General features: G+C 36.3%; 1 protein-coding gene across 1 annotated transcript in view; it reads left to right on the forward strand.

Annotated features, from left to right (window-relative positions):
* The window catches only part of LOC105863333 (uncharacterized), a 150866-nt gene that overhangs the window by 110222 nt on the left and 20821 nt on the right, over positions 1-19823 (forward strand). The window contains exons 5-6 of the mRNA XM_076003578.1: positions 3321-3404; positions 8364-8459. Of these exons, the coding sequence (XP_075859693.1) occupies positions 3321-3404; positions 8364-8459 (180 nt within the window). The remainder of the gene's footprint in view (positions 1-3320; positions 3405-8363; positions 8460-19823) is intronic.

Consider the following 19823-nt stretch of genomic DNA (forward strand, 5'->3'; position numbering starts at 1 on the left):
GATTTAAAAGTACATAGCATTAATAAATAATTCATTTGATGTGTTTTATAGCAGCCTAGAAAAAGCAAAATAAGGGATCAGTGACCACAGAGACAAATTAGTTGAAATTATCTAAACTAAAATGAAAAGAGAAAAAAATGTTAAGACCTGAGAAAAGCATGCAAAACCTGTAGGATTGTAGTAAATGGTTGAATGTACATGTATTGGAGTCCTAGAAATAGAACAGAAAGAAAATGGAGCCAAACAAACACTGGAAGACACATTGGTCAAGAAGTGTCCAAAATTGATGAAAGATATCAAACCCACAGATCAAAAACAAAAAACATAATTAACTTCAGAAACAACAGATAAATACAAAATCAAGCTTCTGAGAATCTTTAAAGCAGCCAGTCACACACATGCATGCATGAACGTGCACACACATAAACACTATATTCAGGGAAAATAAAACAATGTGAACTTTGACAGACTTCTCATCAGAAATAGTAGAAGTCAACTGATAATGGCATGACATCTTTAAAATGCTGAAGGAAAGAAGAAAACTGTCAATTTAAAATTCTGTACCCTATGAAAGCATTCTTCCAAAATTAAAGTAAAATAAAGATGCTTCAAGACACATAAAACTTGAGTAAATTTAGCTCTAGCCAAAGTTCACTCAAAGAAATATTGAAAGCAGTTCATTGGATGGATCAGACAATATCTAAAAATACATTTCATAGCTCATGTCACATAGTCACCTGGTATTCCATATTGAAATGCTCAGTTTATGCAAACCAAAGAACCATTTTTCAAAAGAAGAATAGTATAATGATGAAAGGTCATGACTCTTCTCAAGTCCCTCTGTTGTAATTTTTGTACTACCTTACCCAAGCTCCATATCTCATTCTGATCTGCCATAAACAATTCAGGTGTCATTAAATCCATTGTGGAGCTGTTTGCAACGTAGCCTGAACTAGATGAAGATGCTTTTCTTTGCTCTGGAACATATTTCTTACAAAGACATCCCAAAATATATAATTTAAAAAAACTATAGTTGAAGCAAATATAATATGTCCGGTGAATTATGGCACACTCTAAAGTAGTAATTCATTTACTAAATATCCTGTTGTGATAATTCATTGCTGAGTGCCAAACCACCCCAAAATTTAGTAGCTTAAAAAACTTAACAGTCATTTATTTTACTCACAAATCTGCAACTTATACAGGCATGACAGGTACAACTCATCTTTTTTCCACTCAGTGTCAGCCGAAGTAACTGCTAAATAATGCACTTCCAAGATGGTTCAATCACATAACTGGCAAGTTGGAGATAGCTGTTGACTGGAGACTTAGGTGAGGTATTAATAATTAATTGGGGGCCTCCTGCCTCTTAATGGGCCTTTCTATTGGACTATGTGGGCCTCCTCACAGCATGGCAGCTCAGTTCTAAGAGCAAAAAATTTCTGTAATACAGCACATGGAATCTGCCAATCTTTAAGGTCTGGTCCGAAAAACTATTACAGCATCACTTCCACTGTGTCTACCGCATAAAACAGTCACCAAGCCCATCTCTCCCAGAGTCAAGGGAAAGGGGAAAGACTCCACCTTTTAATGAGAGAAGTGTCAAAGAAATCTGTGTCCATTTTAAATCCAAAATTTGTCATCCAATGCCAGAATCATGTCTCTCCTAAAATTGATAAGCATGCTTCAAACTCATGATTATAATCATGGGAAGATCTGAAGACACCCTGGCCACAAACCATCTTGCCTGGTTGGGTAAGCTTTGGGTATGGTTGTTCAAGCTCTTACAAATACAACACATCTTCCCTTTTCCCAAGCTTAAGCTCCTTTACTTATCCCAGCTGGAGGTTCCATATCCTTCTCTAGATTAATAGATTAATTCTCTGCATCACTTATTGCTCTACAATGCTTGGTATTTATCATACACTATTTTATGTGATGTATTTGAGTACATCTTGTCTCCAAAATTTAGGATCCTGGAGAACAGAGGCAATAAGACAGTGACCATATTTTCTTTTCTTTCTTTTCTTTTCTTTTCTTTTTTTTTTTTTTTTTTTTGAGACAGAGTCTCGCTTTGTTGCCCAGGCTAGAGTGAGTGCCGTGGCGTCAGCCTAGCTCACAGCAACCTCAAAACTCCTGGGCTCAAGCAATCCTCCTGCCTCAGCCTCCCAAGTAGCTGGGACTACAGGCATTCGCCACCATGCCCGGCTAATTTTTTGTATATATATTAGTTGGCCAATTAATTTCTTTCTATTTTTAGTAGAGACGGGGTCTCGCTCTTGCTCAGGCTGGTTTCGAACTCCTGACCTCGAGCAATCCGCCCGCCTCGGCCTCCCAGAGAGCTAGGATTACAGGCGTGAGCCACCGCGCCCGGCCTTCTTTTCTTTTCTTTTCTTTTTTTCTCTCCTCTCCTCTCCTCTCCTCTCCTCTCCTCTCCTCTCCTCTCCTCTCCTCTCCTCTCCTCTCCTCTCCTCTCCTCTCCTCTCCTCTCCTCTCCTCTCCTCTCCTCTCCTCTCCTCTCCTCTCCTCTCCTCTCCTCCCCTCCCCTCCCCTCCCCCCCTCCCCTCCCCTCCCCTCCCCTCCCCTCCCCTCCCCTCCCCTCCTCTCCTCTCCTCTCCTCTCCTTTTCTATTTCTTACAGGGCCCCGCATGGTAGTTTATACATGGCAATTGCTCAAAAAATTTCTGTTAGTAATTTCAAGAAAGTGTAGTAAGAATTGTTTGCAGAATGTTGAAACTCCTATATTTTATTAATTCTAAAATAATCTTTCTCAAATGTCACTAGGCAAACCCTGTTCTTTATTGGTTTTCTATAATTTAGTAAACTAAACAGCATATTTATTCCAATGATAACTTTCAAAATCTGATAGACTTCATTCGAATCCCATTTCAGTTTTTGAGACTAAGTTTAAGTAATTAGATAAGCAGTCATCGAATAGATACAGATCATCAGAAACCGCCCAATGAACAAAATGTGTCTTTGTTTTGCTTTCATAGAAAATAAAATTAGAATTCCATTACATCTATCTATCTATCTATATAGCTTGTTTTCTGTTTTAAAAACTTATTTTATAACTATAAAGCATATTTTTTGGCTTTCTTCTGACATACAAAAATGAGAACTATAGAAAATGATTTGTCTTTAAGCTGAAAACAGCTTTTAAAAAAATCTGCTAGGAGAACTAGGAAAAACAGAAAAACCATGGCAATGTACTATCCAGCGTTGTGTTAGTTAGGGTAACGCTAGTTACATTAATAGTACACCACCAGATGTATAACACAAGTGATATAACACAAGTTTATTTCTTACTCTTCTAATAGACCAATGTGGATGTTTCTAGCGAGGCAGTGATTGAGGGACTCAGCCTCCTTCCACCTGTGTTTCTTCAACAGAACAAAGATTGTGTAAGGCAGGGGTCCTCAAACTTTTTAAACAGGGGGCCAGTTCACTGTCCCTCAGACCTCCCTTAGGGTTGGAGGACTGGACTACAGTTTTTAAAAAAACTATGAACAAATTCCTATGCACACTGCACATATCTTATTTTGAAGTAAAAAAACAAACAGGCAAAAACACCTGCATGTGGCCCGTGGGCCGTAGTTTGAGGACGCCTGTAAGGAAATCAGATTCATCCTCAAAAAAGTAAGTTGTCACTTCCTTTAAGCTTTTAGCTGTTAAGCAATAAGCTAAGAGCTGAACATTAACCACTGGAGCTCTAACATGAAAGACTGGATGAAATACAAAACTATTAGTGAACATTGCTGGTAGCGTAGAATTAGCTTACTCTTTGTCCATATCATCTTCTTTGCCTTGACAAAACGTATGACTCTACTAAATAACTGATTTTATTTTTCTTTTGTCATTTTCAAATGCAGAACTAAGATTCTCTGTTGGAATAAATTTTATATCATTTTCTATAAAAATAGTTCTTTTCTGCTTAAAGATTTGATTTACTTTAATAACTCTGTTTAAAACCTATAGTTTTCAAATTGTGATGTATACCATGTGAAAAGTAACTTTTAATTTACTTTCTTATCAGTCACCGGAATAACTTCACTTAGATTCAATGTTTATGATTTTAATGACAAAGTAAATAGATAACTATGACATCATCACATAAAATGTACAATGGAGATTTTCGATCAAGGTAGTGCCATAAGTTCATCCAATGATGTCCCCCTCTGCTCCAAACATGTGCCAATAATGATTAAAAAATTTTTTTGGAGAAAGCCAAAAAATACAACCTAGGTTTAAAAATATAATTCTATGGTTCAGAAACAGTAGAAGTAAAATGAGATGAACAATAATAATCATATGCTTCTTAAAAACACACTTTCAAAGTGACACATGCACAGTGCATTGGTTTAGGTTCTCCAAGAAGCAGACACCAAGACAGGATTAGATGTGTAAGAAATTTATTGGAGGAAATGCTTGTGAAGAAAAAAGGCAATGGTAGTGTGAGGAAAGGACCCTTCAGACCATCATGCAAATCTGACCCCTGAGAAAGGCAGGGGGGAAGGAAGGATCGATTAGGAAGAATCTTAAATGGCAGCACAGTTCCAGGGCATTTTTGACACCCTAATTGGGAGTCCTCCAAAGTCACCTGACTGTGAAGGTTCACACGTCATAGAAAGGAGCCTGCAATAGTTCTCCTAATGTGTTCAGTCATTGCCTGGGAGTAGCCTCTGGGAAGCGTGGCCTCAGCATGAGCACAGTAGTGAATCCAGAACAGCAGCTGTTCTGGTGCCTGGTTGATTTCGCTCCCTGAGCAGGTGATCTGGGCCATGCATTTTCTGGGCCACCACAAAAAGAAAGTTATAAATAAAGGGATGGGAAATTCATATCAAGCAAAACCTAAACAAAAGAAAACGTAAGAATGTTCATATCAAACAAAATAGTTAAACGCTAAAAGCATTTAAAAGAATAAAGAAGGAAACTAAATAATAAAGGAACCTCTATTGGCTTTGCACTGTCAATTTAGCTAAACTGAAATTAGACTTTCCAGAATTCCCTTCCCTATGTGTTTCCAGCTTAGGGTTGGCCTCAGTAGAAATTTGCATGAAATTTGGAAGGCAGAAGTTAAGTAATAGTCATTTTTGTGCTCTGCAGCTCAGCTGTTGCAGCACCTGGGGCAGCAGCTGGGCCCAGAGCTCCTCTGACTCTTGCTGGATCTCCTCCCGAAATTTCTGTGACTTCTGCATCAGCATGTGCAACTCTGTGACAAAGGGCACCAGCCTCTCCTTCAGGTAACCTACATCATCAGAGGTGGAGGCCTGGAGGTAGGAAGACAGACAGAGGCTCCAGTGTGTCCTCTAGGTACTCATCTTGGCCTCAACGCTTCCAGTTTATCCTTGCTTTCCCCATTTCACGTCCATTTTCCTTCCTGACTGTTGGCCCTGCTGCCTTTGGGCCCAGCACCAAAAGAGATGCAGTACAGACAGTTGAAACAGAGTCCACAATTGCTTACCATCCAAGCCCCATAATAAATCCGTTCTTGAACATTACTGCCAACGGTTTGGATTCTCTGATCACACCCTAACTGACAGAGGAGAATTATCAAAGACAACATTTTTCAACATGATTATGAAGAATAATGAATAACAAGGAGAAACCCACCAAATCACAATCATGGTATAAGAGTATAACATACTTTCATTAGAAACGGAGGGATCAAGTAGGCAGGAAATTAATAAATATAGAAAAGATACTACAATATCAACAATATGTTGAACCCAGAAAATAAAAAAAAATAAACTTTCAGTACACATGGAACAATATTGTTTACAAAGTAGGTGTTGGTAAACTGTAAAGAAAATATATTATATAGAACATGTTCTCTGATAACAATTATAAATTATCAATAAAATATAGTAAAATACGTATGTGTGAATAGAAACTAAAAGTATCTTAAATAATCCCTGAATCAAAGAGGAAACAGCAAGGGAAATTACAAAATTTTTAGAATGAATTTCTTTGCATATCATATAAAAATGTGTGTGCAAAGCTAAAGTATATCTAGAGGTAAATCTATAGACTTAAGTGTATTTATTGAAACAAAACAATATCAAATTTTTTTTAAATATTCAGTGTATTCAATTTAAAAAACTAAAAAACAGTAAACCCACAGAAAGTATAAAAAGGGGAAATAATTAAAATAAGAGCAAAAAATAATAAAATGTGACACTAAGAAACAACCGAATGGATCAAGAAAATTAATTAGAACCCCCAGAAATACTATTCATGAAACAAAAAAAGAGGTGATATGATAAACTATAGTAGAAATTAAAAGGGGACTAACTACATATTTTTAAAAGATTTTAAAATTCATGTGATATACCTCGAAGTTTTTGGCAAATAAATTTTACAACTTTGATGAAAGGGGTAATATTTAGAAAAATATAAATGACTAAGGAAAAGTCAAAATGAAATGGAGAACCAAAATAAGGCAATGAACCTTAAAGAAATCATATTATTAATAGTTACATTATTGTTAGATTCCCATAAAAGACCTGAGGCCTAGATTGCTTTAGCAATAGGCCTGACTCCAAGGAAAAATTATTATTGCTTTATATAAACTGTTGCAGAAAACCACAAGAATGATCACAACAAATCAACCATCTGTATCAAACAAGGAATATACAAGAAAGCATTGACCAATCTCCCTTACAAACATAGATGCAAAACCACTAAATAAAGTACAAGCAAATGTAATTAAGCTATCTATTAAAAATAAATATAGAATATATGAACAAGAAATGTTTACCCTAGGTGTCAACATGGTTCATCATCATTAAACCTATTAGTTATACACCAGAGTAACAAGGAGAGAAATAATATAATCATCTAAGTAGATACTGAATACATATATAAATTTTTAAATTATATTTATAATAAAAAATTTTAGTAAACTCAGAAGAGAAGGCTATTTCCTCAGCCTGATAAGAAATAGCTATAAAAACTTAAAGGAAGCATTGTCCTTAATTGTAAATCTTTAGGGGCATGCTTTTATTTTTATTTATTTATTTATTTATTTTTGAGACAGAATCTCGCTCTGTTGCCCAGGCTAGAGTGCCATGGCATCAGTCTAGCTCACAGCAACCTCAAACTCCTAAGATCCAGCAATCCCTCATGAGTAGCTGGAACTACAGGCATGTGCCAGCATGCCCAGCTATTTTTTTTTCTATTTTTAGTTGCCTGGTTAATTTTCTTTAATAGAGGCAGGTTCTCGCTCTTTCTCAGGCTGATCTTGAACTCCTGACCTCAAGGGATCTTCCCACGTACTCATGTTCAAAGACACCATGAACACAATGAAAAGCAAAGTACAGACTGGAATACGAAATTTGCAAAGGCTCTGAGTTGTGCTGTTTAGTTTATATGCAATCATATTTGATCCTTTTTTTCTTAATTCAAATCAACAGCTGTATTTGACAAGTGGACATTGCATCTCTACATGACTAATTTCTTAATTTTTTCCAGATTTTAAGCCCCCATAACAAATTTTTTTAAGTGACAGAGTCTCTCTATCACGCAGGCTAGAGTGCAGTGACGGTGCAATCATAGCTGACTATAACCTTGAACTGCTGGCCTCAAGTGATCCTCCTGCCTCAGCCTCCTAAAGTGCTGGGATTACAGGTGTGAACCACCATGCTTGGCTTTAAACCTTAATTTCATATATACTTTTCAAAAATCTTAATGTCCTACTGAATTTATGTGGAAGATAAGTTTTCATTCTTCCACTGTTGAAACATTTTTATAGTGTTACCTCAAATAACTTCTGTTGCTTCTGAAGTATTCAGTAAACGTAATTCAAAAGAAGTATAATGCTCCAGACTTGGCCCTCATGTTAACGACAATGAGCAGTGTATTGGTGACAACCTGTGAGCTCTGTTTCAAGCCAAAATGAAGTGCAAACAAAGAATCCAGGCAGGAGTTCAGTGTGAGTTCTGGTCCTGAGTGGGGTCCTTAAGCCCAGGCTCATTTCATCAGGACTGCACCTTTCGGTTACATTTTTCTCTCCCATCCCTATGCCTTAATTATTTGGAAAAGACAGTTTTCCAGGCCAGTAGTAAAGATTTCTTTAAATTAACCGAGGAATGACAGTGTTGGGAACACGGGGAGTCTAAATTAATAGCACTATTACATTCCCATTTCTAGTACCATATGGCTAAAATAAGCTGAAGGGGAAAGAAGCATATGGTTTATTTCTTTCCCTAGAAATTTCGATTTAGTAGTGACATACTTGGAAACAGTTTGAAAAGGAGAGATAGTGTTTGAAGAGCCCGAGAGAAGTTGTTCTATTAAATTCCATTGACAATGAAAGTGGAAAAGGGATCTCATCAAGTGCCTTCCCCCTACTGTCATCACAGAATAAACACGGTGTCAGAGAAACTGGGTCACGGAGACAAGGGAATCCTTCAGAGTGGAGTGATTCCCAGAACCCTGTGACATTTACCCAGGATAAAGTAAGTGAAAGAAATCATCAACAAAATTTCTAAACTTCCACCGTGCTTCAATTACAATCGGAGTCACAATGGAGTGACTACTTTCAGTTAAGTGATTACAAGAATAAACCATGTTCTATGCAATTCAGAACATGCTGTCTCTAGGTTATTTTTTTTTTTCTTTTTGCTTGCCTACGTAATTATCACACCTGTATGTTTTTGGTGCCAATACAAAGTTTTGGATTAGGATAGAGATAAGGAAATTTGCTATTTGAGTGTGTGTATTTGTGTTCATTCATCTGACATTCTTCTGACTGTCTCTAGAGACAGGGTTGTACATAGAAACGAAGCAGGTTTTGGAACCAGGTGGACCTAGGTTGAATCCTACTTCCTCCACTTAGGGATTGTGTCCTGAACAAGTTACTTAGTGAATCTCAGTTTTCTCTTCTGTGTAATATAAATTACAATACCTACCAGAGAGTAGTTATAAGAATTAAGGATTGCTTAAATGCATGAAGTATGTGGCACATAATAAATAATCATCTCTACTGGGCAGACAAAGCTAATAATGAGCTGTCAGTTCGTCAGTATTCTTATAGGTCTTTGTAGAAATGCTAGTATCTGAAAGAACCGAAATGTGTCTACAAGTAGATATCTAAACTCTTGAAAGAAAATTCCTTAAGATATGCTTAACTGTTTTGTTCACATTATACTTAAAGTCTGTGCTCATCATAATTAAAATTTATTGAAGCTATAAAATTGGTTTAAATGCTGTCTATATGGATTTTTACCCAAACATATTTACATATATCAACAAAAACATAAAATTGTACTACACAAAAATCTTCTGAGTCTCGTGAAATATATTGAGTATATTCTTGATTGGAAATCTAGAATACAGGGAATAAATGGGTATTGAACTTACCTTTGAAGATTTAATCCCAGATCCACACACAATAGATTAGAAGATAAGATCTTTATCAACAGATCAAAACCTTTGCTTGAGAGAAATCCATTTCTTTTATTTATTCAATTATTTATTCACTCAATCAAGAAATATGTATCCAACCAGATTTTAAGTAATCCTATATTTGGTCACTAGACAGGGAGCTCATAAACCAGGGGCCTTCCATCTCCATATACTTCCATCATCCAGCTGCCTGCCTTCATTTAAGCTTCTTCTTAGTTACCAGTTCCTCCATGAAGTTGAACTTCTACATAAACCCAGCAAACTGTCCCTTTATCTAATCACACAACACTTTGAAATCCTTGAAGTCCTTCCTTCATAGACACATATTCTTGAAGATATTAATAACTGCTATAATTACCAAAATAACTCACCAACCTAGTCAAAATTTTCTGGACATCATGTGTTATTTGTATTGACAGCAATAATTTTTTTTAGAAAGAAATAAACTGTTAACTTGCTTATTATAAGATAAATAATGCTGCCACATGAAACTTGTTTGGTTTATTTGTGATAAGAAATAAGAACTCCTTAGCTGTAGGAGTCTTTGTGAGAGGACGGAATGACTGGACAGAGGGATTGCAATGCTAAAAGGCCCCTACAGCAAGCAGCAAGAACAGTCAGAGAAGGCAGTTGCAGGAGAGAAGAGATTTAACCATGAGAACTGGGAGATGGAAATGGGGCTACTGGAATGAAGTAGAAGAAAATTGTGTCAGTATAATACTTTCTCCAGTGCCATCAAATCCCCTGAACTTAAGTAAAATTAAAAGATTAAAAGGCAACAAAAATGATACAAATTTTAGATTGCCATGAAGGAATGAAATAAAACTTACTTATAGGTTTTGATATAATTCAGCAGCCAAAAGCCTGACTTCTATTAATATCAGTCGCCTATCAACCAGTGGTTGCCACTGAACAGACAGGATTGAGGTGTTGAAGTCGTAGTAGGGTAGGCTCTCTTACCATCTAGATTTCTTTCATTCTTTAATGTTATAAAGATTAAAATGATGAGGCTAAATTTGAGGGAGCCAAGTCTGTTGGCTACCTGGAATAATAAACACAGAAATAATATGATACCTACTCTCCAAATGGCTAAACTATCATCTTGTCAATGTCTTTTGGTACTATAGGCAGTTCCACAGTGTTTGGTGGAATTTGGTCGTTTGGAACTAATAATTCATAGTTCCTTAGCTCTAATGATATAACGATAGAGAATAATATTTTTAAATTTTCAATTTAATAAATGCTTATACGTTGAATAATGTGAGGATGTGGAGGGGATTTAGGCTCCCAGCCCAGCCTGGTCAGCTTTGTTAACCTATCATACTCCTGAATATAGACTAGAATCATACTGATGCAATACAGAGCCGACCTCAAAGACTGTCTTTTATAACAACAGCTCTTGGGAGATTTGCACTGGTCCCCAAAGATGTCTTCTTAACTGACATCTGGCTTTTGTAAGGCAGCTCGATGGTGGAGTAGCTAGTTCTTAAATCGTCTCTCTGGAAGAGCATTCTTTGCTAAGCTATTCAGTGCAAATCATTCTTTGGTTAGTTCTAACCTCTGAAAGATTTCCAACTACACACCCCAAAATTTACTGATTATTTTCCTAATCACTCTCCTATTAATCTATTATCATTTGCTTATTTATTATTACAATAGGTTCTACTTTGATTTTATTGTCACATCACTTCTTCAAACATTTTACTGAAGTCTAACATTCATACAAAAAGTATACATATAATAAACATACTATAATGTCATATGTTATATGAATTTTCACAAAATGAATTCTCCTATGTAACCAACACCCAGATTAGGAAGCAGAATATAACCAGCAGCCCGGGAGCTTCCCTATACACAGGTAACAATTATCCTGACTTCCAACAGCACAGATTAGTTTTGCCTATTTTTGTACTTTCTATAAATGGAATGATGCAGCATGTATTATTCTGTGTACCTGTTTTTTTCCATTTAACATGCTTGTGAGATCCATGTGTATTGCCACAAGCAGAAATAGATCTTTTGTTTTCATTGTTGTATGGCATGTTGTGTGATTATCACATTAACTGCCGTGTGAGTTGTATTTAACTCACACTAGTTTTGAGCCCGGGGCCTCATGAAGCATATGTAACTCACATGTCTCTACTTTGGGAGCTGTATGAACTGTTTTTCAAGTTGCATATAACTCATGCACAGAAAACAATAAAAAGTAACAAAGTTTTCATTAAATTAGAAAGGATCATTTTGTTTTTGAAATTTTTATTCTATTTTCATAATAAAACACTGTGACTCCAAGGGAAAAAAATTTTTTTTTAGTGTGGCAACCAATGTGATATAAAACAATTTGTTTTCCCATTTTACTGTTAAGGGCAGTTAGGTAGTTCCCAGTTTGGAGCTATTATGAGAATACCCCTGTGAACATTCTAGTGTGTGCATTTGGTGACTATGCACACACATTTCTGTTGGGTATATACCTGGAAGCGAATTGCTAAGTAATATGGTATATAGATGGTCAGCTTTTAGTACCATAACTTTTGAAGTTGCTATAAAATTACAATGAACTACACAAAACTATATAAAACAGAGCTTGTTAGGAAATAATGTGTTCACATTTCCAATTTAACACGTTTATATGTTAGTTGCTACATACTAGCCTGTACTCTCAGTACTTTATAAGTTTTTATTTATTTTACAACCCTGTTAACCACCCAGTGAGTGGCAGAATGAGAATTTGAATCCACGAAGCCTGGCACTAAAGTCTGAGATTGATTTTTTAAAAATAGTTCTAGTCTGTACTAGCAAATATTTGATATCAGTTCCCTTCATTTCTGGACCCTTGGACAGACAGGGTGTTTGCTGTCTTGGAGGTTTGTGCTCTGGTGCCCAGGTTGTCCTCCTTGAGTGTGAAACTCTTGGATATTTCTCAGTCATGAGAGTTCCATGTTTTTCTTTCCTTGGATCCTATATACTGACCTAATTGTTTTTCCCCTTCCACAGAAACTATCTGAGCTTCTGGGGAGGTTCTCTCCTCTCCCTACCCACTAAGAAACAGAGTGATTTCACAGTTTCTCCCTACAATCCCACAGCTTTGGGGAATTTCTGTACCTGTAGGATTGGGAGACATACACATGCTTCCTTCTGAAGCTGACATTCCCATCCTTGCCCTCTGCCCGAGGTCCACCCACAGTTGTTCCCCCTTCTCAGGGAAAGATAAGAAGCAGAGAAGTACATTCTCCCAGCATTTATGATTCTTTAATTCCTACCACAAACTCACTTAGCACTTACTATGGCCCAGTCAGTGCTAGGCATTGAGGTAAATATAAAATGGAATACGAAAGAAATAATGATCTTAAGAAGCGTGAAGTCTAGTAGAAGAATAGATTTCATGCAAAAAGCGTGGCATATGAAGCATAGGGGAAGAAGGGAGTCAGACTAAAAAGTGTTAACGACTTATCAAGGCATAAGTACTGACCAATCAGAATGCACGCATGTACAGCCAATGGCAGGGTGCTAGCAGTGCGCAGCTTCCGAATACCAGCCCAGCATGTCCCAGGGATGAGTCTAGATGGAAGGCTGTAGCCAGACAATGGGGCACTTCAAATGCATAGTGATGTGCCTCTGCTCTGCAGAGCCACAGAGCAGTTCTGAGCACGGTTATGGTACACTAGAGCTATGTTTGGGGTTTGTTCCTCAGCCTTTAGCCTACTAGCAACCCAAAGCCGCAGAACAAAGAGATTGTTCTTTTCTATTCTTGTAACTTTGTTTCTCAACAACCTATGACCCATGCACTGGCTTATAATTTTTTTCACTCACTACCGCTTGCTCAAAGTCTATGAAGACCAGATCTGGTTAGCTGTGTTCGGACATTTGAAGTATTTCAGGGTTGTCATCCCCCAAGAAGCAGATAGCCAGCTGAGAGTTTGACTTCTGTGTGCCAAAGAACAACTGAAATAAAAAGCTCACAAGGGGATGCACAATATGACTGGAATGTCCCTCTGCCAGCTGGCTACTCTGACACTTGTGCTCCTTTTCATAATGTTTCCCACTTTTGAGGCTGCTAAGTAAGCCAGAAAAGCAAAGGTTAAGCTGGGGGCTGGGCAAATCCCAGTGGAGTGAAACAAATGGAAGAATGTGGCAAGATGTCTCAAAGAGACACATCTTTTGAATTAATATCCATCCGCATGTCCCCTTTAGCACTTTTATTTTTGTTGTATTTGTTCTTCTGAGAAAGAGTCTGCTAATTTCTCCCATATGATCTGAGCACTGTTTCCTCCACCAAGGATTAATCAGCTAAATTTATCAGCTCAGTTTACAAAACAGGATTGAAAAATCTCTTGGCTCACTGTTTGCAGGGAGGATGGGATGGTAGGAAGTATGTAGGCACTAGTGCTAGACTGCCTGTGTGTGACTTCTGGCTCCACAATACACGTGCTGTGAGGTCTTGGGAGGGAATTTTATCATCATTTTTCATATCTATACAATGAAGATAATGTTAACTACCTCATTTAGGGTCCTGAGGATTACATGAGTTGTAATGTATGTAGAAAAAACCTGGTATGTAGTAAGCACACAAAAAAATGTGAGTTGTTTCAGTTGTTGTTGTTACTGCTTATATTGCCTTGTATTTTTCTAGGTCTCTTTCTCTATTTTATTTTATTTTATTTTATTTTACTTTATTTTATTTTAGAGGCAGAGCCTTGCTCTGTTGCCCGGACTAGAGTGCCGTGGTGTCAGCCTACCTCACAGTAACCTCAAACTCCTGGGCTCAAATTCCTGAGTAGCTGGGACTACAAGTGTGTGTCCAGATAATTTTTTGTTTCTATTTTTAGTTGCCCAGCTAATTTTTTTCTATTTTTAGTGGAGACAGGGTCTTGCTCTTTCTCAGTCTTCTCTTGAACTCTTGAACTCAAACAATCCTCCCATCTTGGCCTCCCAGATTGGCAGAATTACAGGCGTGAGCCATTGCACCCAGCCTAGGTCTCCTTCTATTTCTCAATAGGAAGGAATAGATACCTTTTTGTTAATGTAACCTTACTGTGAGCCACAAACTGCTAAAGATATATATATATATATATATATATATATATATATATATATATATATATCCCAAGTGTAAACTACTAAAAAAAATACTAAAATTATTAGAAATGTAATAGAAAGTTAGAAATTTTGTATACTTTTTCCTCTAGGATGACAGGTCTCCCTTAAGCCCTCTTTCTAATTTTTAGACAAGCTAGTCTATTCTGAATGAAAACAACTAATATTTCTCTGATCATAAAAAGATATGTTAAGATCATTAAAATACTTGCTAACTTTCTTAATAAAAATATTTAATCAATAATATTGATTATTCATAAACCAATAAATGTGGGTATGTTACACTTGACTGGACATGTAACTCTTTTCGTGACTGCTCCTTAAGGTGTACTTGCAAATGTGTGCTTTTCAGAGAGAGAAATCTTCTCAGAAGGAGCAGCACTGATCAGATGTGTATTTTACAAGTACTTACAAATACCTGTTATAAAAGGGAAAGGGGCTTAGATGTTAACAGGGGGAGGGGTGGAATCCTTGACCCAGAAATCATGTGCATTGGATTACACTGTTGACTTTTTAAGTGACTTTCTGTTTGATTACAGTGCAATGCCCCTGCTTTTTGCCTCATGTTGGTCCTCTGTAAGATGGGAATGGCTTAAATTTTCCTTACAGTGCCCCTAAGGTATTGGAAATTATTAAAAATAAAATAAAAGTATGAAGTGCTTTGAGTTACACAAAGCAATCTAGGGTTGAGACGGGAGAACATATTATGCACAACGACAGATGGCACTCTTTGTTAGTTTCAGTAAGATCTGCATGACCAGCTAATTGTTGTGTTATTTTATAAGGAAGTAGGTCAGCAGGAAGCACCAAGCTGGGGGGAAAAATACAGACTAGTATGTGTGTGATGATCAATTCTCTGAATTATTCATTCTCATCATTGATTGCTTAATTGAGTAATATGGATACAACATTCCACCGTGCCCTCCAGAATCTGAGATGTTAGGGCAACAAGTATTTCTGTCTTGGAAGAATCCATTTGAGATATACAAAGTATTCTGTATGTATTTAAAGACAAACCTGGGGTGGGAGGGTGGTGGTGGATCACACCTATAGTCCCAGTACTCTGGGAAGCCAAGGTGGGAGGATTGCTTGAGATCAGAAGTTCCAGACCAGCTTGAGCAAGAGTGAGACCCCATCTCTACAAAAAATAGAAAACATTAGCCGGACATTGTGGCACATGCCTATAATCCAAGTACTTGGGAGGCTGAGGCAGGAGGATCCCTTGAGCCAAGGAGTTTGAGGTTGCTGTGAGCTATGATGACGCCAGTGTACTCTAGTCCAGGTGACAGAGTGAGACACCTCTCTCAAAAAAACAAACAAAGACAAACTTGGCTAGCAGCCTCTCACCCAAATTTATTTAAAGTTAAAGAAAAAGTGAAAGTACAATGAAAGGAAATTAAGATTCTTTAGTTAACCTGTGGCAGCAGGATTTGAGAGGGATCTCTGGGAATGTCTAACAATTGGGCAGAGACAGGAATAGCCCTGAAAGCAGGGGAGCATACTGGAAATTTCAGTTTTTTATATACTACAACTTTCCAGATGGACAGAAAGTCAGGAATTGAGATTTAGAAAGACTCTATCATAAGCAAAAAAATTGTCAATTATAACATAAGGGATTGGCCGGATGTGGTGGCTCACACCTATAATCCTAGCACTCTGGGAGGCCGAGGCGGGCAGATTGCTCAAGGTCAGGAGTTCAAAACCAGCCTGAGCAAGAGTGAGACCTCATCTCTACTATAAATAGAAAGAAATTAATTGGCCAACTAATATATATAGAAAAAATTAGCTGGGCATGGTGGCACATGCCTGTAGTCCCAGCTACTCAGGAGGCTGAGGCAGGAGGATCGGTTGAACATGGGAGTTTTAGGTTGCTGTGAGCTAGGCTGATGCCACGGCACTCACTCTAGCGTGGGCAACAAAGCGAGACTGTCTCAAAATAATAATAATAATAATAATAATAATAATAAGGTATTTATTGGGCAAGAGCTAACATAGTAGGCTGTCTAAGAGTACTCCCAGTGGAAAAATCATGGTGCTAAGTTGTAGTAACATACAACTTTGTCGAGAAAAATATGGTTGTTTAAGTGTGAATAGATAAAAAAAAAAAAGCAGTATTTGCAATAAACTGAAAATGGTACAATTGAAGGAAAAGGGAAAAGCAACATAATTTTCAACTTCCATATTAAAAGCATACCTCTTACAGTTGTGTTAACTACTTTAGATTGTTTGTCATCTTTAATGGCATGCAAGAAAATGTTTTTTCTATGAAATAGGAGTAGAAAGTTACAAGAAGACTAAAAGAAATGAAAGTGAAATAAGATTAAAAGACACATGAGTGATTAAAAAATGACATACAAACAAAATAAAAATGTAACTGTAACTCAGAAATTCTACTCATAGACAAGTACCCTTAGAGACACTCTTCTATAGGTGCACCAGGATTTATATATGTGAATGTTTACAGTATAGGAATTTGTAATAAGAAAACTCTGATAATGACCTTAATGTTCATCAATAAAATAGTGGATAAATCAATTCATTTTGGAATACTTAAAATATTCAATAGTTGAGTTAAATCCACAATAAAAGCAAGAAGTCCCAGAATTTGCACTGCAGAAAATCAAATCAGAGATTTTAAAAACACACCTGTTTTCTGAGGAAAGCAAAAGAAAAAGATGAAAATCCTCAGAAAAAAGAGAGTAGTGTTGGAAAATAGAATCAAAACTCAACCCAAGAGTTACAGGTAATCTCAAGAAAAAGAAACACAAACAATTCAAGTTCATGGGATGATGAAAAATGTCCCAGTTGGAAAAAAATCAACACTTTATATGAATAACATCATTAAAGGATTTGAGTATTAAGATTAAAAATGATGATCAAATTCAAGGCAAAAATTCATGGAAAAAAATGAAATACAACTACATTGAGTTATGTTCTAGAAAAAAAAACTGAATTCAGTGACTAAGAAAGCTTATTTTAAGCATCCAGGAAGGAAAAGAATTAATGATTCCTAATAAAACTCTAGCACATACTATTTTTAAGACTTTATTCTAAACAAACAAAATTATGGAAAACAATGAAGCAACATTTTTTAGGGGAAAAATTGTAAGGATAAAAGTTTCAAGAATTATGTTCCCAGAGAATTTGACCTTCAGTTATGAAGGAAACAGAAATAATATTCTCGGGTTTGCAAGAGCTCAGAAAATAAACTATACATGTGTGGTTCTTGAAAAGGTTAAAGTTATACTATTGACCAAGAGATAAATTCTAATGAAGAGGAAGTCATCAAAACCAGTGAAACAGAAAGGTAAATCTCAATAACTGTTGCTAATATGGTTATAAAACAGAAGGCAAATATACACAGTGAAAATATTAATTTAATGACAATCATCTGGGCCTAAAATTGTAGATTACATTAAGGGAAACATAGAAGTAAGGGAAAGACCAAGCAGAGAAGAAACCGAGCTAACTTCCTTATAATTCTAATCATTAGAAAATACAAATGAAAGCACAATTTTGAAAAATGCAAAGGTAATCTTTAAAACAATTGAAAACAAAATGATTATCTTCTAAAACAGCGATCTCCAGTCTTTTTGGCACCAGGGACCAGTTTCACAGGACAATTTTTCCAGGGATGGGGTCAGGGGGTTGTGGGTGGAGGATGGTTTGGGGATGATTCAAGCACATTACATTTATTGTGAGTCAAACCTTTCTGCTAATGATAATCTGTATTTGCAGCCACTCCCCAGCGCTAGCATCACCACCTCAGCTCCACCTCAGATCATCAGGCATTAGATTCTCATAAGGAGCGCACAAGCTAGATCCCTCCCAGGCACAGTTTACCATAGGGTTTGGTGCTCCTAAGAGAAATCTAATGCCACAGCTGATCTGACAGGAGGCGGAGCTTATGCTGTGACGCAAGCGATGGAGGCGCTGAGGCTGTAAATACAGATGAAGCTTCTCTGGCTTGCCCTCTGCTCACTTCCTGCTGTGTGGCTTGGTTCCTAACAGGCCTCAGACTGGTACCAGTCCACAGCCCAGAGGCTGGGGACCACAGTTCTAAAATTAACTAGAGACTATAAAAGCTTATAAGCTATATGCAATATTACTAAGAAAACCAGAAAAAAATAATCACAAACCAAGATAAAAGACATGTGAGTAAACGTATTAGTTATAATAATATTTATGAATTATTGCAAATTCCCTAATAAAAGACAAAAATAATTCAGATCCAGTTTTAAAACATTGAACTACATGATACTTATAAAAGCTACCTTAAAACAAAATGATACAGGCAAGTTAAAAATAGATGAATGGGCAAATATACATCAGATATTCACAAAATAAAACAGGAAATACTAGAAAAGGCAAAAGGCAAAAATATATCAATGGTAACCAAGAGGGTCACCTCCAAGAGGGTTACCTATGAATAAAAATACACTTCACAGAGGAAACCTAATAGTTATGCACTTTATAAACTGAATAGGATTATATATTGATAAAACAAGGATGTTAGAAATATTAGAAATGTGAGAAAGCATCTTCATACAGGAAACTTTAGTACACCTCTCTCAGACCCTGATAAACAGATATATGATTAATATGTATCATAAGTAAGTGTGAATCTACAAATATACTAACTTGTCTATTCCAAAAACTGAAAAACACATGCATATATATTATTTTAAAGATTAATATAACTTTTTATAAAAATTTAACAAATAGTACCATAAAGAAAATGTTCAAATGGTCCCAAATCAGGAATTATAAGGGCTGCATTCTCTGACCACAATTCAATGAAACTATTTATTTTTTTAAGTTTAAGCAATCAACACCCAAACACTTTACAAGTTATAAATGCTTTTCTAAATAGCTATTTGGGAGAGAAAAATCAAAGGTAAAATTACAAGCTTGTTTTAAAATAATGAAAATAGGACCATGACTTATCAAACTTTATGGAATGTTTGCAAAGGCAAATGCAATATGTGGCCTGATATATTTTTTGTTTTTATTAAAAAAGAATTTTTAAAAAATCAAATATATGTTAAGATAGAACAATGAGAGAATCTAAAAAAAATAAGATGATGAAAATATTTAAAATCAATACATAAATGAATGCATGAGAAAATGGTAAAACAGTAAAATTAACAAATAAACTATAGTAGTGAATTCCTAAAGGTGAGAACAAGGCACACTACAAAAGGACTGGCAAATCTAATCAAGACAAGAAGAGTAGGCAAATAAATAAAATTAGAAGTAAGAAAGTACATAATCTTAAAAGGATTTAATAACAGATTTAAAGATTATTTTAAAATGTA

This window comes from Microcebus murinus, chromosome 5 (genome assembly GCF_040939455.1).
Source record: "Microcebus murinus isolate Inina chromosome 5, M.murinus_Inina_mat1.0, whole genome shotgun sequence".
Classification (NCBI taxonomy): Eukaryota; Metazoa; Chordata; class Mammalia; order Primates; family Cheirogaleidae; genus Microcebus; species Microcebus murinus.